At 38.3% G+C, this 27395-nt stretch overlaps 2 protein-coding genes across 4 annotated transcripts in view; both read right to left on the reverse strand.

Moving 5' to 3' along the window:
* Positions 1-6514, reverse strand: part of dapk2b (death-associated protein kinase 2b) — a 40146-nt gene extending 33632 nt beyond the window's left edge. The window contains exons 1-2 of the mRNA XM_081356289.1: positions 6339-6514; positions 5193-5363 (exon numbers count right to left, since the gene is read on the reverse strand). Of these exons, the coding sequence (XP_081212415.1) occupies positions 5193-5269 (77 nt within the window). The 5' untranslated portion in view covers positions 5270-5363; positions 6339-6514. The remainder of the gene's footprint in view (positions 1-5192; positions 5364-6338) is intronic.
* A 1198-nt stretch (positions 6515-7712) lies between these two features.
* Positions 7713-27395, reverse strand: part of tbc1d2b (TBC1 domain family, member 2B) — a 21344-nt gene continuing 1661 nt past the window's right edge. Inside the window, exons 2-14 of one of the 3 annotated variants that reach the window (XM_081356269.1) lie at positions 25916-26060; positions 24903-24959; positions 22702-22867; positions 21486-21658; positions 21172-21398; positions 17886-18278; positions 16794-16904; positions 16395-16591; positions 14908-15402; positions 12071-12188; positions 11401-11586; positions 10972-11093; positions 7713-9533 (exon numbers count right to left, since the gene is read on the reverse strand). In XM_081356269.1, the coding sequence (XP_081212395.1) occupies positions 9338-9533; positions 10972-11093; positions 11401-11586; positions 12071-12188; positions 14908-15402; positions 16395-16591; positions 16794-16904; positions 17886-18278; positions 21172-21398; positions 21486-21658; positions 22702-22867; positions 24903-24959; positions 25916-26060 (2586 nt within the window). In that variant the 3' untranslated portion in view covers positions 7713-9337. The remainder of the gene's footprint in view (positions 9534-10971; positions 11094-11400; positions 11587-12070; positions 12189-14907; positions 15403-16394; positions 16592-16793; positions 16905-17885; positions 18279-21171; positions 21399-21485; positions 21659-22701; positions 22868-24902; positions 24960-25915; positions 26061-27395) is intronic. The other 2 variants (XM_081356270.1, XM_081356271.1) reach the window with 2 other exon arrangements.

Consider the following 27395-nt stretch of genomic DNA (forward strand, 5'->3'; position numbering starts at 1 on the left):
TAGCTAAATATTTTCCTTTAAATTTTAATTTAATATTTATTAATTAAAAAATGTTTTTGCTCCAATTAAGCACAGTGTGTGCTCCCTTTAAGCTCACCCACATTAAACGTCTATGTAAATACTTAATAATCAGAATTTAAATATTAACTGATGGTTGTCACTATGTTAATCTTCAAAAAAATGATTAATAAACTTATTTTCACAGTCTTAAGATGACAAAAGCTAGACGAAACTATAGTGTATGCCCAAAGATGAAAGAGGCATGTCATACAAAGAAGGAGCCATCAGAAACCTGTCGTATCTGTCCAAGAAGTTTGGAGTAGACAGGAAAGCTCTGACCCAGAGAGTTAAAGGGATACTCCACTTTTTTTGGAAATAAGCTCATTTTACAACTCCCCCAGAGATAAACAGTTTTACCGTTTTACCTCGTGTACTAAGACGGACTGAAAATGAAAAGGTGCGATTTTGAGAGTATAGTTCCTAGCCATATCAGCCTAGAAAATTTAAACTTTACATTTTCCGTCGGTCTTATTACACGATGTAACTACAGAAGAGTCGAGTTTTAAATAGGAAAAATATCGAAACTCTTTGGTCATTTTTTTGAGAGAGATGCTAATGGTCTTGTCCGGTTCAATTCATTATGCTAAGCTATGCTAAAAGTGGTACCGCCAGACCCGGAGATCGGCTGAATGGATTCGAAAACGGTAAAACTCAACTGTTTAACTCTGGGGGAGTTGTAAAATGAGCCTATTTCCAAAAAAAGTGGAGTATCCCTTTAAGGAGCACATTGGTTTGTTTTGTTATTTGATTTTTCAATATGGGTTACATAGCTGAACGTGGACTAGTCTAGATGTTGCAATGAGTTTGAATGACACGTCACTATGAATAGGATAGGCTACCTGATCAAATTGAATGCCTTGTTGCTTGATTTTAGTGTTCTGTTTTTTTGTGATTGACTCTGTACCTTCAAATAAAACTTTTTTCAATTATTCCTTAAAAAGGTTGTTTAAAATAAACAAGAATTTTTAATAAAACTTGTTGTGAGCTTATTGGGAACAGGGGTGTGCTTAAAGGGTACAAAACGTACCCATTAAGCACAGCCAGACTTTTTATATTTAATGATGTACATCTTAATTGAAATACTTTTGTCATTTAAAATAAAATGAAATATTATAGTGTGAGAGATTAATATTTTATTTTAAAATAACTTCTTGTACTAAAACCAATATCTTGTGCACTAAAAATGTCTCAATGTAGATTTTGGTGAGCTTAATAGGTACGTTTACCCTAAATATATTTGTAACATTTCTTCCACTTTCTCTGCCGCTCAATGCAATGCATACTCAGCAAAGAACATGTGAATTTGGCCAAGAATAGGTTTTTCACTTAGTGGAGGATAAAACGGATGAAAAAAAATCCCATAGACTCACACTGAAGGAGGGAACCAAGCCATTTCTAGAGTCCAGAATATCATAGAGAATTGTAGATGGGCTCTTTTGATTTAAGGCCTATAACACCAAGGACGATAACTAAACCTATAAAGCTTTAATAATCATTCTAATTCTATGAGAATAGGGAAGTCCACACCACAACTATATCACTAATGACATAGAAGAACAATTTTGTTGGAAACACTTTCACTTCCAGCTGATGAACGAAAAAAACATTGACAGCCAATCAGAATCCATCCTGCTTTAACAACTTGAGCATTTAAAGCGGCAGAGGACAAAACTGCAGCACGCTTATAATAAACTGAACACTATTGTCCATTGGTGTGGACTGTGGACTCAAATATAGTTATAGTTATTTTTATAGTTATCGTTCTTGGTGTGAAAGGGTATTTAGGTCTGTAAAGTATGCCATTTATTTTTAAGCTTATTAAGAGAATTATGTTGTTAGATAAGCAACACGCAAACTTCGAACTGTTGATATCAAATGCGAGTTCTTTAGAAAAGGTAGCCTAAAAAACTAATTGCATCAAAGGTTTGAAAACACAAAACTGGCCCTTCATTAATTTAAAGTAACTCGCTCCCTGTAGACGTACAGCGCTATCAATCCCGTTCTCAGTTACAGTCCTGCAGGGGAGGTCAGGTATCTCATCTAATCCAGGGTGTGTCATTGTAACTGTGCCATTGAGCGGGACACAAAGCCATCCAGGCAGATGGCTGAGCTGTTACATATTGCAAACAATAACCAACATCTGTCTTTCTGCTCATAGTACCTCAACTAGGAAGCCTCTGTGACAAAAGGGAACAACCTTTCCGAATTACGGGAAGACGCCTTTCCAAGCTTCCCTGAGAACAGTTTTATGGCCTTTCTTGTACATATTCAAGTTTTGATAAGAGAGACCATTGACAGAGAAGTGCCAAAGGGTGACTGACTTTCACCTGCAACCTATAGCCAGGGGCGAGACCCGATAGTCACCTGGGTGTGAGACTACACCTTTCCTGAATGTTCACTGTTAAACACGCTGTTTAGCACTTCCTGTCTGGATGGATTTGCAACTTCCTTCTGCTGAAATGGTAGAAATGCTGTTATTATAACAGGTTTTTTTGCATTAATCAGTGTTTGGCTTGCCTGTTGGGGCAGCTTTTAAAAGGAGTGTGCTTTGTAAGAGAGAACAAAACATGACTCAAGAATGAGATCTGGTGCCAAGGGAAAGGAAGGTGGGTGGGGGGCCCTCACGTTTTTGTGCAGTTTTTCTACGATTATAATTTGAAGAATATAATACGATTGTTCTCCCAGAAACACAAAAGAAAATATTCTGGTAAATGTCTTTGTGTTTTGTTTGTGCGTACACTGAATGTCAATGGGGTCCAAAAATACAACAAAATTGGACCCCATTGACTTTTTGGACTAGTCAAAATCAGCTATTTGAGACTATTTCATCCACAAAAAGTAGGATGTTGACCAAAAAGAGGTACTTTGCTGGAGTGTTATAAAGTTGTTGTCTTTTTAAAAAAAGTCTTTTATTTTTCGCGTTCGCAGTTATGAGGAAAAAACAGTGTTACGTGACAGTTCTCAATTACGGACGCGACCGTTATGAAGGCGGCACTAAAAGACTGCTTTAAAACTTTAACAGAGACCTCAAACAGAAAGCACAAAGCCTTTCTTTAAAGCGAATTTCGTTTTGTATTAATTGTATAATTGTATACCGTTTACATTAACGCGTCATTGCATCAGCACCGAAAACATAGAGACACACACAGAGAGAGAGAGAGAGGGAGAGAGAATAATATTTTTTTACTTATTTTGAGGAATTATAGCCTATGAACAACATCTGTTAAGAGCGCCGCCGCGTTGGATTGCGTAGAACGTTCACCGAATTCTGACAGAAATATGTTCTAATTTTGGAATAAAATATTAAGTGGCCTTTTTGTCACTAATGAAGCTTGCTTATTAGTGAAATTATTAATATCAATGGTAATTATTGACTTTAGCCTGGATTGATGGCTCGTAATATCGCAATATATATCGTTGGGAAAAAAATATTGCAATGTAATATTTTTTCCAATATCGTGCAGCCCTAAAGGGACATATTTTTTATGGAGTATTGTAGTATTTATTAGAAATTATTTATTATCCTTGCAAACAGCGGCGGTTTCTTCATAAGGGCGATCGGGCGACGCACCACCAAAGTGTGAAAGGGACTTTCATTCAATCACTATCTCATTCAACCACAGAGTTATGCTAGCAGTCACTCACTGTTGTTCTGCCTCTGGATATAGTCCAATCAGCGCCGAGTCACGTTCTGTGGAGTACCGCCTCTTTTTGGGCGATTTCACTATGGCTGAGAATCGCCCAGAGTCTTCCCATAGACTTATATTCAAAGATTTTTTTTTTCGAACTGCAGGCACTGCAATGCATTCTCTATGGGTTCCGGGAGGGCTCGCACTAACGTGCTTTCGTCATCATACGTAACCTTAACTTGTGCAGCGATTGGTGGAAACAAATGTACCTCTATTAGTATTTAGCCATAAGCTGAAGTGACATCCAATAATTTCCTCAGTGCATAACTTACATTTCACGGACATATTCTCCATCTGCAAATGTTAGAAAGTCCAGTTTGCTGTCATGAGTGGGCGAGCTTTCTGCAAGCTATACTTCCGTGAACGAGCGCCCCCGCGTGCATGTGCGCCGAACAGACGGAGTGCAATAGAATAGGAGCGCAATTATTCTGACTAAAATATACATTAGCACTAAATTATAAATATATTTAGCTAAAACATTTGTTGTTGAATATTTGTTGTTGTTGGTGAACATAAATGTGCTAGAGAATTTCAAACCTACATGTGTATTTTTATGATATTAGCTTTTTTTTTGGTTTAGTAAATTTAACTACTTCTTTAAAAAGCATTACTTTGTTTTTAGATTGTAATGTTGCAATGTTAGAATGTAATGTGATTTGACCCCTTTTTTGGATAGACTGCAGATAGACAGCAAGGTTACACTATGTTTTTATAACCTTCAATATAAACATTGTTTGTAGGACAATATCGATCAGGATATTAAATATTTTAAAAAAAAATTAAATACAGGTTTTTTTTATTCAAATAGAAAAATAATAATTAAATACTCAGATTATACCATACATCGCCATTTAGCCCAAAAATTCAGATTTATTTGGCAATTGGCTATTTCCCAACCCTACCGGCTGAAGTTTTAGCTAAACTTTAGGCTAATGATAGCTACATTATTATCACTGTTAAATTGTTATTTAACAATAAGCCTACATTCAGTCCTGAATTAAAAATTCAGTTTGTTGTGCCCCCCCAAAATTTTTTAGCACCAGCCGCCACTGCTTGCAAATAATTGTTGTTTTGAAATTCATGTGCCCTCATAATCATAATCTTATCTTCAAAATATGATATTTTGTGTTCCACAGATGAAAAAAGGCAAACAATTTGAAACAACATGAGGGTGAGTAAATGATGACAGAATTTTCATTTTTGGGTGAACTCCCTTTAATAACATTTATGATATAATACTTTGGATGCACTGTCCAGTGATGTGAAAATTCAGAATGGCTTGTCAGTTATAAGGTAAAAACTCTCTTTTCCCAAATTCTAGCTCCCTAGATTTGAACCTGTCCTGTAACAGGGAGAGTTCATATTGCTCACCGGCTAGTCAACAACAAACAAAAGCTAGAAGCAATTATAAAGCATCCTCAGGCAACCGATCATATCTCTTACCTTCCAAGATCTTCACCAATATCATAGAAATCCTCCACTTTTTGTTGCTTGAACACAGCCATTCCTAATGTCCTCATTGATGATGATGTTTGTGTCTCAGTAAACAAGGGATAGCTTGTCACAAATCTGTCACAATCTCAGGGAAGTTCTGCCGATTTGTAGGGTGCCACTCTGCAATTAAAAGACACTCACATAAGCACATGTTCCAGCATGCTGCACTACATTCCTTCACTTGCAAGAAGTTGTTAGAGAACGTATAGAATTGTCCTTGCTTGGACGTTTATGGCAATGTGATAATATAACAAAACCCTTGGCACCTCAAGTTTAGCTTCCTGAACCATGAAATGCCAAAGTTGACGTACATATCAAGTCGTTAAAAGTGATCAAATTACTTTCTTTAGAGCAAAATGAGGGTTTAATGTCATGAGAATTATCAGGTGAAATTGAGAGTGCTGTGGAAAAAATGCCAACCATGCTGGGCAGCATTAGTGTTCTGACAGGCTAACCCTACAATGTAAAGAATATAAGTATATTGATATCAAATATTTACCTCACAGATGTAGAGAACGCAGCCTTACTGTTTTAAAAGTTTGTTATACTCTATAACTAAGAGCTGCATACCCAGCTAACAAATAAGGAGGTTTTCTAACGTTCACATTTTGAGGTTTTCTAACGTTCACAAGTTATGAAAACATTATTTCTTAATGTCCTAATTGTCAACATTGACGTTTTAAAAACATGTTTGGTTATGCAAACTTTAAGGGAACATTTCCTTTGATAATTATGCAAACATCATGGGAATGTTACTTTTGAGCGTTCTCTAAACGTTCTGAAACAAACAGTACTAAAACAACGGAATAAAAACCTTCAATGAACGATGTGTAAATAACATGTTTCCTGCTGTTTTGAGAAAATGAAAGCGAACGTTCTATTAATGTTAGGCTAGCCTACTGGAAGAACGCTTTTTCAGAACTTTGCCGGAACGTTAGACAAGTTCCCTGTTTGCTGGTTAATTAACCATGAGAATCATTTACACAATATTATCTCCTCGTATTTCATTGTTCACAAGTTTTACAAGACACACTGAACTACAAGAAGGGTTTATTTTTGTGATATTGTAAATTAGTCATAAAAAGCATGTCTTACCTTTTTTAAGAAATAACTCTTATATTGCTGTATTCCGCTGACATTTGAAGCATATTCCCGGGTTCGAGCTCGTATCTTGCGCGAGTCGCGCTGTTGAACTGGAGAGTGGAGACTGGATGAACGCACGCGCTTATGTTGTCAATCTCGAGCTCGCTCACGCGCCACCTGTTGAGCACAGCGGTAATGTCAGACTGGCAAATCTTTTGAGTGAATCAGTTGAACCGGTTCGAACACACCCGCTTGCATGAGTCATTTATTAGACATTTTTCTGAATAATTTAAACCCGTTTTTAAATCAAAACATTCTTAAAGTTTGGTTGCAATCGAACTAAAGCATAGGCTATTCATTTTTTTTTTTTATATATATACGCTTTAAATGGCTTCCTCCAACATAGTTTACGCTTAATCGGAGTAATCGGAATCTGCTCTTGTGGCAGTGAGAGTCTTTCTTGAAATAATTTATTTTAATTCAACTTTTTGCCATGAATGCTTGAATAGATAGGCCTACACAGAATATTTGGAATAAACCAAGAATTTGACTAGAGTGGAAGCGTTGCAAATAATATGAAAATAAATGACAGTTTAATAAAGAAACAGAGTTTAAATAAATACCAATAGGCTATAAGTAAATTATTTTGACTGTATAGGCTATTCTATACTTCAGCAGTCATGTCTGATTCGTGAGTGAGTCAGTCATTGATTCGTGTTTGAAAATAAATCCAGTATAATGATTTATTTGAACACGCTGTGAATTTTGGACTCGGGAATACTAAATAAATAATTTAGTCTACTGTCTTTATTGCTTGTGCCTGCTCTCATTGCTTATGTTTGCACTATTATCGCCATCTGCTGGACATAATAAGCAAGGTGCATCTGTATGAAATGCACTAAAATAGCCGACAAATAATTGAAGCATTATTTTTTTCCCCAACATCCAATTTTTTACTTAAAAAAATAAAAATGAAAAGTATATTTTAGTACATAAATATATTTTAGATGCTGAATTTAGTATTTTATTACATAATCATCACGAAACAGGAACTCGTGCAGTATTTCCTGTCAAACTATTTATCATGAAGGCCTACACTGTAAAAAATTATTGTGATTATCTATCACAACTTAAAATTCAACATTAGAATAAGAAATGTGTTGTTTCAACTTAAAAAAGTATGTGTTCGTGCTTGACTTAAAATATTAAGTTTAGTTAACTTTAGTTGTTTAGTTATCTCAACACATTTTAAGTTGGTGTAACTAATTGCAATTAAAAAAAAAATACAGTGAGGAAGACCTTTGTAATTGATATTGTTCATGGAGAGCGCAACTACTGGAACTGGCTGTAAAGATGTATTGTATATAAATACTACACAAAGACCATTGTATGCAATAGAAATTTATTGGAAAATCATGCATAAGTAAAAAAAAAAACAATATTGGAGGATTATAATGATGTAAGTTTCAGTAACATTTCAAAGAATTCAATAATTTTGTATCAAAGGTCTGCTCAACACATTGCATTGAGAAACAGCAACAAAGACGGTTTGAAACCATAGCTTACTCACTGAAGACATATAGCTCATGAAACATATTTGATGGCTTAATAACATGAGTAATATGAAAGATTTTATGGAACAATGAATGTTCCAAAAAGTCTTACACCAAAATTTCTATATATAAAAAAGAATAATTATGTAAATGAGGGATTAGACTGTCTTAAAATGTATCTCACAAAGAATACATTTTCTTTATAATGGCACTGTGGATGACAAAATCTACGTCCTACATGTAAAAAAAAAAACCATGGTCAATAAGAGAGACCAGCTCTCAAAAACCAAAGACAGTTTTTGTTTGCCATGACAGCAGGTGTTAAAATGTATAATATGTGAATTATCATGATGCAATGGCGTAGAAGAGATTAATTGACTGCACTTAGTAGAAGTACATGCACTGATATTTAAAAGAAAGTAGCTTTTCCAAGCATACATGTGTGTAACAGATGACTTCAAAGCCAAATTGTGCATGGAAAGTGCTATTCATTTAGATATACATCCCTCATTAAACAGGCCCTTATGGATTCTTATTCCATTTTCGATTTTAAGTGAATTTCAGTAACGACACAAAATGAACATTTTCACATGTTCACATTTTCCATATTATTATCTTCATTTTAAGCAGCTTTTTGTGGATTTTAGACTAAAATGATAAGTATAACAACATTTTTTTGTTTCAAATGGAAGAGAAGACCACAGAAACATGCGTGGAACAAATGCATCTAAACAATAAATGTACCAATTAGGCAACAGCAAATGTGGATTGTGCTTCTAAAACTGAGCAGATACTTGTGAGAAACATGAACTGATACTTGTGAGAAACATTAAAATGTCATTCTGTGATATGGCAGGGTTTGGCAATCATGTCGTGAGCAGACAGGACGGTCTATCTTGTGAAATGTTGTGTTTGCAACATAAGTGTGCTTATTTTCACGCCTTAACTGGACACTGAATTAAGTGGAAGTTATTAAAATTACTGTAAATGAACAGTACCGAATGCTTAGAAAAAGGGCAAGTCTTGTAAACCTGAATTTGATTTATATCAAATTATCATGCAATATAATACGTGTTGATATCATAACCAATAGTGTGTAAACAAATGAAACTGTTTAATAAGTGCGAGTCGTGTGACTGAAAGAAAAAGTTTTGGTGTCTGTTAATATGTCCAGCATAAAGCAAGTGTATTAGAATTGTGTCCAATCCGCACCCGCACAATAATTCCTATCTAAATGCTAGTACTTTAGTTACTTTAATACTGATTTTGGTCCATATGTACAAGTGGATGAAATATTGGTCAAGCAGAAAAAAAGTCATCCATTTTTGATTAATCAAAAGGAATACTGTTCTTTGGTCTCTCGAAGTCACAGTTTGTTGAATGAAATGCATTGAAAGATAGAAGACACATTGTGATTGGCTAATGCTTAGTAGGTTTTGTTCCCTCGTTAGCTGTGGTTCAGCTGTCCTCGTCGTCGTCACTGATGAGTGAGCGGCCGTCAAGGGTGGTGTCTCTCTCCCGCAGGAAGGTCTGGCGGATGGCTTCCAGCTCGGTCAGCTCCAGACGGACCTTCTCCAGGTGGAATGTGCGGCGGTTCTGGATCTGCCTCAGTGGGAATGGGTTCATGTCCACAAAGGCCATGCTCATCAACTTCCTGCGAGAAACACAAATAATCATGGTACTGAACAAGTGTGTGTATACATACAAACTTACCGGCCACTTTTTTAGGTACACCTGTTCAACTGCTCGTTAACGCAAATATCTAATCAGCTAATCATATGGCAGGAAATCAATGCATTTAGGCATGGTCAAGACGATCTCATGAAGTTCAAATGGAGCATTAGAATGGGAAAGAAATGCGATTTTGTTGGAGCCAGACGGGCTGGTCTGAGTATTTCAGAAACTGCTGATCTACTGGGGTTTTCACATACAACCATCTCTAGGGTTTACGGAGATTGGTCTGAAAAGAGAAAATATCCAGTGAGCGTCAGTTCTGTGGGTGAAAATGCCTTGTTGATGCCAGAGGAGAATGGTCAGACTGGTTCCAGCTGATAGAAAGGGAGCTCAAATAACCACCAATAAGGTCTGCAGAAGAGCATCTCTGAACTCACAACACGTCGAACCTTGAAGCAGAAGAGCCACAGCAGCAGAACACACACCGGTGACACTCCTGTCAGATGAGGACAGGAAACCGAGGTTACAGTTCGCACGAGCTCACCAAAATTGGACAGCAGAAGATTGGAAAAACGTGTCTGGTCTGATGAGTCTCGATTTCTGCTGGTAACAACCAATTTGGCGTAAACAAGATGAAAGCATGGATCCATCCTAACTTGTATCAACGGTTCAGGCTGGTTGTGGCTGGTGTTGAATATTTTCTTGGCACACTTTGTGCCCCTTAGTACCAATTGTGCATCGTTTAAACACCACAGTCTACCTGAGTATTGTTGCTGACCATGTCCATCTCTTTATGACCACAGTGTATCATCTTCTGATGGATACTTCCAGCAGGATAACACACCATGTCACAAAGCTCAATCATCTCAGACTGGTTTCTTGAACATGACAATGAGTTCATTATACTGAAACTGACTCCACAGTCACCTGATCTCAACCCAACAGAGCATCTTTGGGAAGTGGAGGAACGGGAGATTCGGATCATGGATGTGCAGCCGACAAATCTGCAGCAACTGTGTGATTTCATGTCAATATGGACCAAAATCTCTGAGGAATGTTTCTAGAACCATGTTTATGATATATAATAGTAGTAATTGCTAATAAATACAAGTAATAAATAAAAATAAGACAATAAAATTCCTGCGAAAACTAAATAAAACCACAAGATGTAACCATAAATAATCACAAAACTACAACTGTAATGTTTCCAAAACATTTCTAAACTATTAAAAAACTATAAAAAACTATTTATAATAATAATAAAAACACAAATTCAAATATTTTTTTTCTTATTATTAAAATTAATATAAAAATAAATGTATAAACATATAGTAACTATTAAGTCACCATTTTGACAAATAATCAAAACTAATAAAAACAAAGTTGCGCAATGATTGTGTTTTCATGATTGCACGCACCTTGCATCCAAGATGGTACGTGTGAAGTACCGAAGGTACTTGAAAATGGTCATGGGATCTTGGAGCTTTAGAAATTCCTCTTCTTTGTACTTGAAGAGCGCAAGAGCAAATCGGAATATTATCTGTCAAGGTAAAAAGAAACATCAAAGTGCGTCAGCAATCATGGAGGACTACTGTCACCCTGAAACAATCAGACTCATTATGGAAATTAAAAAGAAAGTTGAGTATTAGTATTATCATCTGAGGATTTACAATGCTCATTTAAGGTTTGTTAGTAAATGTTTCACATCATTTGCTTTTTTGGTTATATAAACTGAGTAATGATTAGCAGGCTTCGAGGGAAAAAGTAGGTATCACTGTATCAGTGCACAGCTGCTTGATTTCCAAGTATTCTATGTTTAAGGAACATGTGGCATTAATCCACCATACCTTGGGTCCCTCATAGAGAAAAGCGTCCCAGATCTTGAAGAGGATGTCACTGACCACACTGTCCACAAACACAACCAGGAACCAGTTGAAGGTGATGAGAGAGAAGTCTACCTTATAGTGCTCGAAATGAGCATGAAGCCTGGGTAACTTCTCGTACATCAGGTCCTTAAACACACGCTGATCTACCTACATCAAAAATAAGACAATCAAAACGGTTTTGTAACAGGACAAAAATATAGATTTTTAAGAAAAAGAATACAAAATATATTTAAGTCACTTTAAATATTATACTTTGGACCCTGCTGCAGTCACATGTCAGCAATGACAAGCCATAACTAGAAGCGTGCCAATAAAATGGTTTCAACTGAAAAGCAATTGGCAAGGCACTCCATATATGATCATGTGGTTAGTAACCGAAAACTTAGGTAAAACAAGAGAGCATTCATGTTGTTTATTAAGGTCAAAATGTGGTAAAGTTTGCTCAGCAAGTATATTAATGTCTTGACAATGGAAAGGAACCTAAAAAGTCATTGTGACAGATGACAGAATATAAAAGAGACGTGCTGTTAGCCTGCTGCTCATGAGTCATATGATATCCAGCAAATCAAGACATGCTTAAAGCCCAGAGTTTTGGGGGATTTTTCTCGTCCAAAAAATCTTGACACGGTACCTGTGACCCTAGCAGTGTTTTAGTGTAATAGTCACGTGGCATGAAAACCTCCACAATGGCCACGAGACACCAGAAAGCATCTTCTTGGTCCAAATACAGAAGAGCAATAGCTGCCAGCCTGAAAATAATAATAATCAGAAATCATTTAAAGGCCCACTTAAGCTTGAAACGCACAGCATTATTCAATGTATTGATGTTACACAAATAAAGATCTTTTTGCTGAAATCTGAGAGCTTTCTGTCCCTCCATAGACATCTACACAACTACCACTTTTACGCTTCGAAAATTCCATAAAGAGATCTTAAAACGAATCCATATAAATTGAGCGGTTCAGTCCAAATTTTCTGAAGAGACATGATCGCTTTATATGATGAACAGATTGAATTTAGGCTTTATTCACATATAAACACTGATCAGCAAACATAAAAAAAAGCTCAACCGAACGAACCTGCTTGATGCGCGAGAACAAAACTCTCGCAGAAGCTCAAACGTGCTGCGTAACACGAGAATGAACCTCATTGGTTCTTGCTGAAGCTCAAACGTGCTGCGTAACACGAGAATGAACCTCATTGGTTCTTGCTGAAGCTCAAACGTGCTGCGTAACACGAGAATGAACCTCATTGGTTCTTGCTGAAGCTCAAACGTGCTGCGTAACACGAGAATGAACCTCATTGGTTCTTGCTGAAACTCAAACGTGCTGCGTAACACGAGAATGAACCTCATTGGTCCTTGCTGAAACTCAAACGTGCTGCGTAACACCAGAATGAACCTCATTGGTTCTTGCTGAAACTCAAACGTGCTGCGTAACACGAGAATGAACCTCATTGGTTCTTACTGAAACTCAAACGTGCTGCGTAACACGAGAATGAACCTCATTGGTTCTTGTGGAAGCTCAAACGTGCTGCGTAACACCAGAATGAACCTCATTGGTTCTTGCTGAAGCTCAAACGTGCTGCGTAACACGAGAATGAACCTCATTGGTTCTTGCTGAAGCTCAAACGTGCTGCGTAACACCAGAAAGAACCTCATTGGTCCTTGCTGAAACTCAAACGTGCTGCGTAACACGAGAATGAACCTCATTGGTTCTTGCTGAAGCTCAAACGTGCTGCGTTACACCAGAATTAACCTCATTGGTTCTTGCTGAAGCTCAAACGTGCTGCGTAACACCAGAAAGAACCTCATTGGTCCTTGCTGAAACTCAAACGTGCTGCGTAACACGAGAATGAACCTCATTGGTTCTTGTGGAAGCTCAAACGTGCTGCGTAACACCAGAAAGAACCTCATTGGTCCTTGCTGAAACTCAAACGTGCTGCGTAACGCGAGAATGAACCTCATTGGTTCTTGTGGAAGCTTAAACGTGCTGCGTAACACAAGAATGAACCTCATTGGTTCTTGCTGAAGCTCAAACGTGCTGCGTAACACGAGAATGAACCTCATTGGTTCTTGCTGAAGCTCAAACGTGCTGCGTAACACGAGAATGAACCTCATTGGTTCTTGTGGAAGCTCAAACGTGCTGCGTAACACCAGAATGAACCTCATTGGTTCTTGCTGAAGCTCAAACGTGCTGCGTCACACAAGAATGAACCTCATTGGTTCTTGCTGAAGCTCAAACGTGCTGCGTAACACCAGAATGAACCTCATTGGTTCTTGCTGAAGCTCAAACGTGCTGCGTAACACAAGAATGAACCTCATTGGTTCTTGCTGAAGCTCAAACGTGCTGCGTAACACAAGAATGAACCTCATTGGTTCTTGCTGAAGCTCAAACGTGCTGCGTAACACCAGAATGAACCTCATTGGTTCTTGCTGAAGCTCAAACGTGCTGCGTAACACAAGAATGAACCTCATTGGTTCTTGTGGAAGCTCAAACGTGCTGCGTAACACCAGAATGAACCTCATTGGTTCTTGCTGAAGCTTAAACGTGCTGCGTAACACCAGAATGAACCTCATTGGTTCTTGCTGAAGCTTAAACGTGCTGCGTAACACCAGAATGAACCTCATTGGTTCTTGTGGAAGCTCAAACGTGCTGCGTAACACCAGAATGAACCTCATTGGTTCTTGCTGAAGCTCAAACGTGCTGCGTAACACCAGAATGAACCTCATTGGTTCTTGCTGAAGCTCAAACGTGCTGCGTAACACAAGAATGAACCTCATTGGTTCTTGCTGAAGCTTAAACGTGCTGCGTAACACCAGAATGAACCTCATTGGTTCTTGTGGAAGCTCAAACGTGCTGCGTAACACCAGAATGAACCTCATTGGTTCTTGCTGAAGCTTAAACGTGCTGCGTAACACCAGAATGAACCTCATTGGTTCTTGCTGAAGCTTAAACGTGCTGCGTAACACCAGAATGAACCTCATTGGTTCTTGTGGAAGCTCAAACGTGCTGCGTAACACCAGAATGAACCTCATTGGTTCTTGCTGAAGCTCAAACGTGCTGCGTAACACCAGAATGAACCTCATTGGTTCTTGCTGAAGCTCAAACGTGCTGCGTAACATGGATTTTAATTATGAACTTTTTGAAGCGTAAAAGTGGTAGTTGTGTAGCTGTCAATGGAGGGACAGAAAGCTCTCAAATTTCATCAAAAAGATTTTAATTTGTGTTCCGAAGATGAATGAAAGTATTACGGGTTTGGAATGACATGAGGGTGAGTTATGACAGAATTTTTTTTTTTTTGGGAGAACTATCCCTTTAAAGCCAACATACTGTATTCATACCAAAAGTCAAAAAACTTAATTTTATTTCAAGAGGACTATTAAGATTTAAGGACTGATTTCGCTTTAGACATACAAACACCCCAGCAATGAAGTCAAGAGCTGATGGAATCATTTGGATCTGCTACCTGTTGAGGCCTTGGCAGTAGCCGATATCAGGATTCCTCCAAGAAAAAGCCAGTAACACGTTCCTGAGTTTCTGGATGCCATCTGAGTCAGGAGAGGCATAGTGCTTGTTGTTTGGGAGCGTCCGCAGAAGATCGAGCTCTATTTGCTTGCAGGCCGGGTTGGGTTTATCGTTCGCCGTGCACAGAAGGTTTTGGTAATAGTCTTTCGGCTGGCTGTCACGAATCTTCTTCACATGGAAGCTCACGCACCAGATCCACACCTTGGAACGGTGGATATGGGGTACCCCGCTTCGCATCAGCGCCTTCAGCTCTGGAGATCGAACCATCTCTCTGTTCATGGTGATGGCCAGGTAGTTGTCCCACTTCACTCTGACTGATGTCTCCTGGTCTGTCAGGGAGAGAGACTTCAGGTCCAGCGCTCTCTTTTTTGCTTCAATTTTTTCCTCCTCATCTTCCTCCTCCGGGACAGTTTTGAAGCCAAAAATGTCATATTCACTATATGAGAAAGGTAACATTATCACTGGTTATATGTACAATTTGTAACACATGAGGCAACAATTTTAAAAGTAACTAAGCCCAGTTTCAAAAGTAAGCTAGTAGACATTAGCAAAACAACAAATCTAGTAGTTGGTGAGTTGTCAAAAGAACTTATTGAAACCAACAACTACTTGAAATCAAGCATTTGTATTAGGATAGATCCACTTAAGAAGAGCATGACATGTTTAGTGGAAGCAAGAAAACATCCTGTTCCTGTAGACAAGCAGCATTTGAAAAACACTAACATGACCAAACATGTTTGAAGATGGGATCTTTAGAACTGTGGCAGCACAAAAATGAAAGTAAACAAAAGAAAACTGAAATCTACCATGTTTGTTTCAGTAACCAAAAGTTTAAAGGAGCCATATTTTATACATTTGCATCATCATTTCCCCATTTCCTCTTGTAATGTTAGTCAAGGTTTCTTACTAGATCATCTCTATACCTTCTCTTACAATTAAACTGAAATGTTTTTACTACTGTACCTTTAAGACTGCAATATGTAAATGACCTCTGCTATGACTGAACTCTTTGTATATGAAATGAATAACAATAGACCTTATTCACAGCAGTGCCATCTTTGATTTTTAACGGGAATGACATACATCTATTCAGTGGGTTGTGCTGTTATTTAATGTTTTTGGATTGCTCTGCTGACAAAAATCTACAAAATATCTTTCCAAGGAATTTAAGTAGACAAAAAAACTCCCGAAAATATGAGCTGTGGAAAATTATAAGTGATCTAGGAGTACAGCTTTTTATAGCAGATGCAATTGAAAACACGGTAAGTCTCTCTCACAGCCGTGCTTCCATACCTGTCATGGCGCTGCTCTGAATAAGGTCTATTCTTTGCCAACTTACTGAATATACTGAATTTATGTTGACATAAACAAGGACGGCCAACCTTTTCATGTTTGTGACTTCATTATCATGGGGGGTGGGCATGATACCTGACAGCGTTGGGTTTGAGGATAGGGTGCTCCTGCTGGTCTGCACTCTCCACCTGTAGCGCATCTTCTAGTAAGCGGGTGATGACCTCTCCACTATGGGTCTGCTCTGAGGAGGAGCACACCGGAGTCTTCACTTCCTGTAGTAGAACCAGGTACTTGCTCTCCACCTGACACATCTTGGCCTCCAAACTGTTGTACTGTAGAACACACCACAAAGGAGGAAAGAAAGCGCAAAGAACAAAAATGATTCCTCAGCAAACAAAATCATGAGACAACCTTGCAAAGGATAGTGGAATGCTAGGGGAAAGGAAAAGGAAATGCTAACATGGCACATAAGAAAGAATCTGTAAACAAAACATCCAGGATGGTTGTGTGCATTGAGTAGCTGAAGTCACAGACCTTTGCCTCTAGCACTTTCTCTCTGGATTCAGCATTTCTTCGTAGGACTGTCAACTCGAGAATTTCTTTGTTTAAGAATTTATTTTGGGATTTGTAGCCCTGAAGACTGTCCTGGAAAAGTGTGAAAAACCAACAAGTTGTATGTAAGACACTAAAAATATTTAGAACTTTTACAGGCATGTACTGTTACTGTGCTTGGACAAGCAACTGAAAGGATTAAAGTACTAAATCTGAACATTATTTTACATTTCTGTAATAGATTCACTTAACAGTTGTTACCCAACACCCAACAATTCCAACCCCTACCATGTTAATATACTTATTAGTTAAAGGTGGTATCAGTGATTTCAGGCCCAAAAATATTTTTAGCACATTCATCTAATCTTTCCTAACGATCCGCTAGCTGCCCGCCCCATAAGCATGCCGTTAAAAAAAAACGCGTCTCTGTAGGCAGCCTAGGCTCTGAGATCTGCACACAAAAACAAATGGTTTAGCCAAACACTCAAAACCAAAACAAATAGTGTTCCAACCAATCACCGACAGGGGGAGGGTGTTGAGCTCTGACTTCGCGTGCAGCCGTGCATGAGCACAAAACCTCACAACACCCTCCCCCTGTCGGTGATTGGTTGGAACACTATTTGTTTTGGTTTTGAGTGTTTGGCTAAACCATTTGTTTTTGTGTGCAGATCTCAGAGCCTAGGCTGCCTACAGAGACGCGTTTTTGACGGCATGCTTATGGGGCGGGCAGCTAGCGGATCGTTAGGAAAGATTAGATGAATGTGATCATTTATGTTTGGGCCTGAAATCACTGATACCACCTTTAACCATGACACGAAAAACCACAACTATCATGAAACTAACCTGGAATATACAGACAACTAATACCAAAAAGGATCTAAGACTTGAATTTGTCTTATGACAAAACTCTCAAGACTTGACTTGAACTCTACGTCAAGTACTTCTGTTCATGCCTTAATATCGCATGCAACTGTTGCCAATGTCAGATCTATTTCTCCCTAAGCTATTCATAATCTCACAAACACATTCAGATCTACTGATTGGGAAGTACATGTAACAGTGTTCTTGTACTACCTTCAGGCTGTCCAACTCTTGTTGTTCCCTAGTTGCACTAGGTGAGTTGCATTCAGCTGACTGGGTTCCTCCTTCGTCACTCTGCTGGGAAAGTTTCATGATGACTTCGTCCTTGGCCTGAATGGTCTCCATGAGCATGCCCAGCTGTTCATTTATCTCCCCGATTTTGATCTTCAAACCTTTCAACTCCTGTTGAAGACTCTCCTTCTCCAAGGCTAGCCTCTCCATATGACCACAGAGATCTTTGATCTGGGTGTCCCGTTCTGTCAGGGCTTTGTTCACCTCAGTCTCATCTTCGTTATTATTGTGAGGCTCCATGTTCCCAGGAGGCACTGTGGAACGCCAATCGCATTGGGAGCTACGTAGTGTTTGTTGTAGAAGACGAACCAACTCCTGGTGGAAGGGAATACGGTGTGAATATGTTTCTAATATAGTTCAGCAGAGCACAGTGACCCATCACTTACTTACACAACTCAGACACACACCAACTGATCTGATCAAGCAAAATGGGGATCCTTTATAATCACTGATCACTCTTTAAAGTCCTGAGGTCAAAGTTTACTGTAATCCATTAGAACAGGGGTAGTCTACCCTACTACTGGAAGGCAACCATCCTGTCGTATTGCTCCAACTCTAAATCAAACACACCTGAACTAGAAAATAGCAGTCAGGTGTGTTAAGGCAGAATTGGATCTAAAGTCTGCAGGAAGGTAGCCCTCCAAGAGTGGGGTTGGCTACCCTTGCATTTGAACCAGTTACGAAAATGTAGACCTCCAGTTGAGTCATTGAGCTCTTGTCTTCAGATTGACTAAATTACTCATTCATGGTTTCTTTCTTTTGTCTGGGACTCTTAACTTGGGTCAAAATAAGTTAGGGGCTTGTCCGGTGTAAGTCGAAAGTCATTTATGTTACATCCTGACCCTAGAACGGTCTGGTATTGTATTAGGTATTACTAATTAGATCAACATTTTGGAGAAAGGCAATGATAACCTTCAGCGTTCAATGGTCTTTTATCTTCATGGACCAGTGCATTATCACCAAAATACTGATACAACAAAAAAGAAACATGAAGATCAAAGTTAACCATTATTCTGTACAAACATTCAATTTTCCCGGTAAATTGTTTCAAGAGTCTGCACATGGTGAAATGACGGAGCCTTAAATATGACATCGAATTGAAATACAGGTACATTGGTTCATTTCAAAATTAGTCGTCGAGTCTTCAGGAAGAAAGAGCCAGTGATCGGTTGGTTGGCTGGAACAAGTTTTGGTTTGATAAATACTTTTCTCAGCATGCTTTTTTAGTTGTTAATAAATCATAACACCATTTCAAGTCATTAGCAGTCTCATTAAGGTAGGGACACACCAAACCGACGCCAAAGAACTAGCGCTGATTAAAGCCGACTGTATTGTCGCTTGCGTTGGGAGGGATCTGTGCTTGAACACACCGAAAGGACTACAGCCGACTGAGAGCTAGGACGCTCGTTCTGTGCCTGTGTGTAAAGGAGATAACTGTCTATTTCAGCAGATATATTCAAAAAGGGAAAGCGAAACTAAGACTGCAGGTATACAAACCATAAACAAAGCAGCGCTTGCTAACCGTTTTGAATACCAATCATGCTGATCACGTTCTTTATTTCACTCCGCTCATGTTATAATGAAAATATTCATGCATTGGAATGCTAAGGTAAGATGCCGTAAAATTAGGGCCAATCTCATTTCTCTGTCTTACCCCTTCCCCTTCCCCTACCCCTTTGTCTGCGTCTTCCCCTTGCCCCTCGATATCGAGTGAAGGGGGGTAGGGGGAAGAACGTTTCTCTAAGAAATGAGACACCACTCGATTACCGTTTGCGTCATCTTCCCTTTCCGCTAGCTGGCTGCTGCTACGTCAACAGAGGCGATACGCGTTGACATAAACAAACGAAGATGCCGTCGTCTCGGGTTGTGATATCGATTGCCTGGTCTCTCTTTATCTTTGCACGCTTGTGTGCCATCAGTCAAAATAGCGCATAGCTGCTAGCTAGCGGTTAACTAGCGATTCAAAACAAAAACATTACAATTAAAACCGCTTGAACATTTTATTAAAAGTATCATAAAACACGAGTGTCATTAAACTGCTGAAAATAGTTACATTTGTGCGACTCACTTCTGAGAAATTCCTACCCCTCTCTTTCAAGTGTGGTCCTCCGCAAACTTCGTTTCAAGGGCTATGTAGCCCTACGCCTTGGCCCTAGCCCTTAATCAAAATGAGAATTGGGACGCCACTTCCCCTCACATGAACGCGCAAAACCGACGGGACGGGGTAAGAGTAAGGGGTAAGACAGAGAAATGAGACGCAGCCTAAGAACAGCCTTTCTGTCTGTGCCGTCATGACTTCTTTGCTCGCTTTCATCACTTTTGCTCTTTTTCTTGTGCACTGACTCGTTTGCTAAACTGAACAGCCAATCAGAGTTCTCTCTCATTGACGGCCTGACGCCAATTCTACATGTTGAATCGGCCCAAAAAACCAACAGCGCCCGACTAGAGCCAAAGGTGTGGAACACACGACGACGCTCAAAATCGGCCTGGTGTGTCCCTGGCTTTACACCTAATTCACCTAATAACTGAATTTTTATTTTGAGTATGCAAATCCTAAAAAGGTTAACAAAATGTTATCAGTAATGTTGTAATAATGAATAACCACATATTGTTGTTTATATATGTTACACAGAATCCTTATTTAGAGTTGTTAATGTGTTAACCGCACATCTATTGGCCAAAGAGGAACTCTAAAGGGAAAAACATAACAGTACCCATTTTGTGGTTCTCACGGCCCTTGTTTTAGATCCGCTAACACCTTTATAGAAAAGCACACAGAAATTTATGACTGGAGTAGCAAGCATTTACTGCACCAAAGCTTTCTGGTGGGTATTAGAAAATGCTTTGAATTACAAATGTAGAAGAAAATGTAGAATCATCAGATACTGTGTCAACATTAACTTCCACAAGGGAAATCCCCATGTCTAAGCATAACAAGGAATGAGGAAACTACAACATGAAAAAATAGAAAGAAAGAAAAAATAATAAATGATTGAAGACACATTTTACAGGTGGCCATTTCACAAGCAAATACTATATTATTACACTTTGGAAAATTTAGAATGGGATTGCAAACTAACATTTGATAAAACCGCTGCCTGCTGAGGACACAATATAAATAAAACATGGTTTATGATTTTTTTTTTTTTTTTTTGAGTGTTCTGATTGCTTTAAAAAACTACCACTAAAAGATTTATTCATATTGTACCTTCTGACTGGCGAGTTCCTCCCTGAGGTTGTTCTCTTGCTCCTGCAACCGGTTGATCTCTTCCTGCTGGTTCTGAATGCAGAGCTGAAGTTCGGAGGTCTTGGTCCCATTACACTCAACCGGCGAGCTCTCTGCGCTGCGGTTAACTTTGCCAGAGCCCACGTGAAAGGGCCGTTTCATCCTCGAGGGGTTGCGGAAATCAAACGTGAACGCTGAGCCAATGGAGTCTGTGGACAGTCAGGAGTGAGTTTTAAAGGCCTTTCAATTGAATAATTTGTGTTTTGCTAAGATAAATCTCTGAATTATGATCTTACATCGGTGAAAGTGAGATGGGCTCTCCCGGCGTTGGCTGTCTGCTGGGGATTTCTGATCCGGTGCGTCCTTGGTTGGAGGATCCACCATTTCCCAGTCCTCATTGCTGGCTGTGTAAAACACACTGCGTCTGTTCTCTCCTCCTCGGCCGGGCCGCAGATGAGACATGCTATTTCTGATAGACCGTACAAGGAATGAAAAAACACATTGTTTTCACACAATGTAGTAAGGAGGAGCAAAATTCATGCCATCTGTTAAAGTAATAACTCAATCACAGTATATTATAACATTGCTTGAGGTAAAATGTTCATTTGAGTTACATAGCAAAGGTTAATTCCAAACCTTGAGATAATAAAGAAATAGATGACTGGGATCATTGTTTTTTAAACCAATCTCACATGACTTCTTTTATTTGCATAAGGGGTCAAAGTATTCTATTCCCAGCCTCTTAAAATCTAACACAGAGCTGCCGAAGCATTTCCAAATGGTTTAGTTTGTTTATCAGTGCTGAAATCCAGATTCAGTCCTTTGGCCGGCTTCAGTATTACGTCATCTAAACAGATCCAAAGTCTTTTGGAAAGTTTGAGGAAGAGATCACACGTGGCAACAGTCGTCAAAGTAGTTAAATATGAACAATTCTAAATCAAGATGCAGATGTACATATAACTTAATTTATAATTATAAATGCATAAATAAAGACCATCAAAAGCGGAAAATTCTTCCGTTTCAACCACAATTCCCCAAATAAATTAACCATACTGACTAAGTGGGATGTGTAATACAATGTGTTAGTAACCAGACTGATACCAAATAATTCTATGAATTATACTATATTATTATTAAGAAAATATAAAGCAGATTTAAAAATAATAATAATTTGAAGCAAATTGAAGGCTATTAAAAAACAATTATAAATGTACGACTATATGCTATAGTGTGCAAAACAGGATTGAATGTTGTTTTGATACAAATTGCATTTTCACATTATCAAATCCAAACTGTTTTTAAGGAATGGGACAGATTTAATCACTTAATTCCAGATCATAATAAAGCAAAAATAAAAAAAAAACATGAAAATTTGATTTTATATTGCACATAATTACAGTAGATGTTGTTCTTATTTTTATTTTTAAATTTTTTTTGTAGTACTTGCTCTACATGCAATTTGATGTCCAATAACAACAAACGTCCATTCAAGTGCGAGTCTCGCAGGCCTACCTGAGCCCGGAGCCCCAGTGTCGGAGGGAGTTGAGAGCTGCGGTCGGTTGTGCCACATGGTTACGTGACGACTGGAGCCCGACCAGCCCGTCATTGTCCATCTCCAAAGCAAAGTCATTCCGAACACTTTCCATGCTCTCGTTGGGCTTCTCGTTGAGCATTGCTTCTAAAACAACACAGTCACGGTTTGAGCCATCGGTGTTCATTTGTGTGTATCAACCGTCACAGTCTGGCGCTTTTCTTAGTGTCATTCATCAATCCCAAGATGTGTCCTTATTGCCACACATCAGTCAATTTGCACAACAGAGAAATAAGTAGTTTGAGTCTACAAAATGACTTTATTGACCCTTATATCGTTAGAATAAACCATTTATATTGTTTTTATCAATGCCAATAATGGTAACAGGGTTGACAATTTGTTGCACAAATAATACAAAATAACTTTAAGTTTAACTTTAAAATAAATGTAAGATTTTTCCTGTGCATTCCATTGGATTTATACAATGCACTTTTAAAAAATAAATAAAAGGTTTATTTCCCTGTGTTATGCAAACCTGTTACCATTAAATCTCCCTTCTCTGCAGTTAAACTACAGTTGCATAAACATGAAAATTACATCATCATATTTCTAGGAAGCGAACGCTGCAAGCCCAAAAATGTCTTCTAATAAAAATGTAGGATTGTGGACAAAAATATGTAACACAGTGAATCACTATGTCTCGTATTGGTCCACAATCCTAAATGATCAACCATGTTACTGTGAGTTTGTACAGTAAATAATGTATTATTGCACAGCAGATATTTGTAGAAATATAAGAAATAAATTATCTTTCTAATAAGTATCTTGTAGTGCCATGTACAATGTTAGTAATGTCTAAATGAAGTCTACCCTGTTACCTTTGTCAGTTTTATTCCAATATATATTTATGTATATAGTTATGTATTGCCAGAATATGCATTTAAGCAAATATTTATGTAATGTAAATAAATACTACAGAATAAATGACAGAACTTTGGCAAAATTGCTACTCTGTTAAAACAGACTCTACTAAGTCTGTCTTTTATATACTAAGATCTCCATGTATGAAAATACAGTCAGGAAGTAACAGAAACCGCTACATACTCCATGGTGCAATAATAATGTTGCTGACGAATATCTACATTTTAGCAAGTGTAAAGCACATTTACAGTTCTAAATATAGCTCTACTCCCATTGACTGCGTAACAAAAGTTACTGTGATTCCAAGACTATGAGCTCTACTTTACTATCATGTTGCTGAAACATTCCTGAATGTTGTTTGCATGTGAAATCATGCTGCGTATGCAAAGTTGCAAACAAATTACATTACATAGGTCAGTAACAACTATGGTGATCAATTGAATTTATTGACTAACGCAGAGAGAAATTCACAGGAGCATTTTTTTCTGTTCATTAAAAATGAATTGTTAATGACTTGCAAACTGACACTAATAAGGAGGAAGCGCACTCGCTTTTTGTTTTGGTTCTGCCTTTTCGACTTCAAAAATAATGCTAACTGCTACAGACATTCTCGGAGCAGAAACCACAAAACTGTCTAAACCCTTTATAGCCCACCATTAAAAGGAACGGGAAATCAAAAAAAAAAACCTTCAAACCTTTATTTCTTTATCATTACCTCTTTAATAATTTCTTTATTTTAATTATAACAAAATTTTTAGTTCTAAATCAAAAAAATTATGTGTGTGTATATATATATATATATACATAAGACAATCTCCTGAACTCCAAACTGAATGTCAGAATGGGAAAGAAAGGTGATTTAAGCAATTTTGAGCGTGGCATGGTTGTTGGTGCCAGACGGGCCGGTCTGAGTATTTCACAATCTGCTCAGTTACTGGGATTTTCACGCACAACCATTTCTAGGGTTTACAAAGAATGGTGTGAAAAGGGAAAAACATCCAGTATGCGGCAGTCCTGTGGGCGAAAATGCCTTGTTGATGCTAGAGGTCAGAGGAGAATGGGCCGACTGATTCAAGCTGATAGAAGAGCAACTTTGACTGAAATAACCACTCGTTACAACCGAGGTATGCAGCAAAGCATTTGTGAAGCCACAACACGCACAACCTTGAGGCGGATGGGCTACAACAGCAGAAGACCCCACCGGGTACCACTCATCTCCACTACAAATAGGAAAAAGAGGCTACAATTTGCACGAGCTCACCAAAATTGGTCAGTTGAAGACTGGAAAAATGTTGCCTGGTCTGATGAGTCTCGATTTCTGTTGAGACATTCAGATGGTAGAGTCAGAATTTGGCGTAAACAGAATGAGAACATGCATCCATCATGCCTTGTTACCACTGTGCAGGCTGGTGGTGGTGGTGTAATGGTGTGGGGGATGTTTTCTTGGCACACGCTAGGCCCCTTAGTGCCAATTGGCCATCGTTTAAATGCCACGGCCTACCTGAGCATTGTTCCTGACCATGTCCATCCCTTTATGACCACCATGTACCCATCCTCTGATGGCTACTTCCAGCAGAATAATGCACCATGTCACAAACCTTGAATCATTTCAAATTGGTTTCTTGAACATGACAATAAGTTCACTGTACTAAAATGGCCCCCACAGTCACCAGATCTCAACCCAATAGAGCATCTTTGGGATGTGGTGGAACGGGAGCTTCGTGCCCTGGATGTGCATCCCACAAATATCCATCAACAGCAAGATGCTATCCTATCAATATGGGCCAACATTTCTAAAGAATGCTTTCAGCCACTTGTTGAATCAATGCCACGTAGAATTAAGGCAGTTCTGAAGGCAAAAGGGGGTCAAACACAGTATTAGTATGGTGTTCCTAATAATCCTTTAGGTGAGTGTATATCCAAGTGAATAGTTTTGAAGTTTGTGAATTGAAATTGCGTCAAATCATGAAATGTGTGTCAATAACCATCCCTAGTATGTACTCACAGGTACACAATAACTTTCCACCTCTATATTTACACACATGCTTTCTGGAAAATATGTAAAACGGTGTCAGACGGTCACGGACTGAGTCGTCATGTGCATTTACAGAATGAGCTTTGACTCACCTCACATGATCAGTAGCAAACAAACTACAGGTTGACATAGAAAATTCCACATAAAAATAGAGGGCATGATCAAAAACTGATTTTTATCTTTTTTGTGTATTCATTGTGTATTCGTCACGGCCAGCTCACTTCTCCATATAATCTCACCTGCATCTTTGGCCACCAGGCCCGTATGTGGATGAAACGGGGTGGGGGAGCACCAGCTGTCTCTGTGGCCAGACATGTTACAGAACTCCCATCGTTTCTGCTGTAACTGCTGCAGCCAGTAATGCATCACCTGTCTGTTGGGTGCCTGCATGCAGAAAGGGCAAAAAAGCAGTGTGAAACCAAGGCTCTATTTTTGCTTGTTGTTTTGTGGTATAACAGCAGTCTCCGGAGGAACAGGGTCAGGTGTGAATGTGACTGTCCCCTTTGAGAATAATCATGCTTGTTTCGTTCTCAGTTCCAGTTTGGTGATGAAGTTGCTCTTTAACTGTGAGAGTCAAAACACATTTAAAAACAGAAAAACCCTAATAAATGGTCAATTAGTGTCCACAATAAAGAAAATCATTTTAAAAACCCAAGGTCTTAGAAATGTACTGTTGGCATTCATGTTGGATTCATCTGGTTTTGAAAGTCTTTAATACCATTTACGAGAAAACTTTCAATTTAATGTCTCTAAAAATGTCATATGGTGTAACATTTTCATTAAATCTTGAATACATGCAAGTACACACATCTTAATATTTCCAAAAATGTTTTTCAATATATTTTTCAGTTTGAAAAAGATAGTTTACACATATCATGAAATACCATTACGGTTTGGGGGAGTCGCACCACATGACATTTCTTAATTAACGTTGCTTTGTCAGAATCATTTGAAATGTAATAAACGGTACTGACTTGAAACAGTCATGCAGGAGACCTCTATTATATAATTTCATGTTTTATTTTTTATATGTTGGATGCACCACATGACATGAGTGGTTTTGTTCTTTTCCTAAGAAATAATAATAAAGGATTAATTCAAACTACTTGAGGTTTTCTTTTCAGGAATTCTTTTTTTTTCATGAGGCTTTTTTATTTTATTATAATATTGGGACCGTTTTATTACCACGTACTGTATATTTATGTACATATTAACCCTTAATACGCATAACTCGAGTCTTTAGTGACTTTGGACATTATTCAACACACTCCTCCTCATTCATTTTTTAAAGTTACACATCAACCTTCTCAGTATTCCTCAATTAATTCATTATAAACAATATAAATTGTATTCTTTGTTTTTTTGTAAAAAATTGTATAGGGTCGCTAACGACCTGAGGTGTGTAACAGTGTAAGTATATTTTTTTCTGCACAACAATAATTTAATTTTGATGACTGAATAAGTGCAGTTCAGTGTCTTCTTATACACAATGATGAAGTGACATTTCACTCATAGTTACTGCAGGCAGAAAACAAAAGAATAGGAAATATCATCAGCAAAACTTGAAATGGCTCAGTGATTTACAGCAGAGCAAGTAGGCTACTGAACGCAATCTAATATCAGTGTCACTGTCACTTGATGGTGGATCTAGTGAAGAAGCTGTCAGTATTCAAAATATTGACTTTGAAGATGTTGAAAATAACAGTTTTAATAATAGAT

This window comes from Scardinius erythrophthalmus (genome assembly GCF_964197995.2).
Source record: "Scardinius erythrophthalmus genome assembly, chromosome: 24".
NCBI classification, from domain to species: Eukaryota; Metazoa; Chordata; class Actinopteri; order Cypriniformes; family Leuciscidae; genus Scardinius; species Scardinius erythrophthalmus.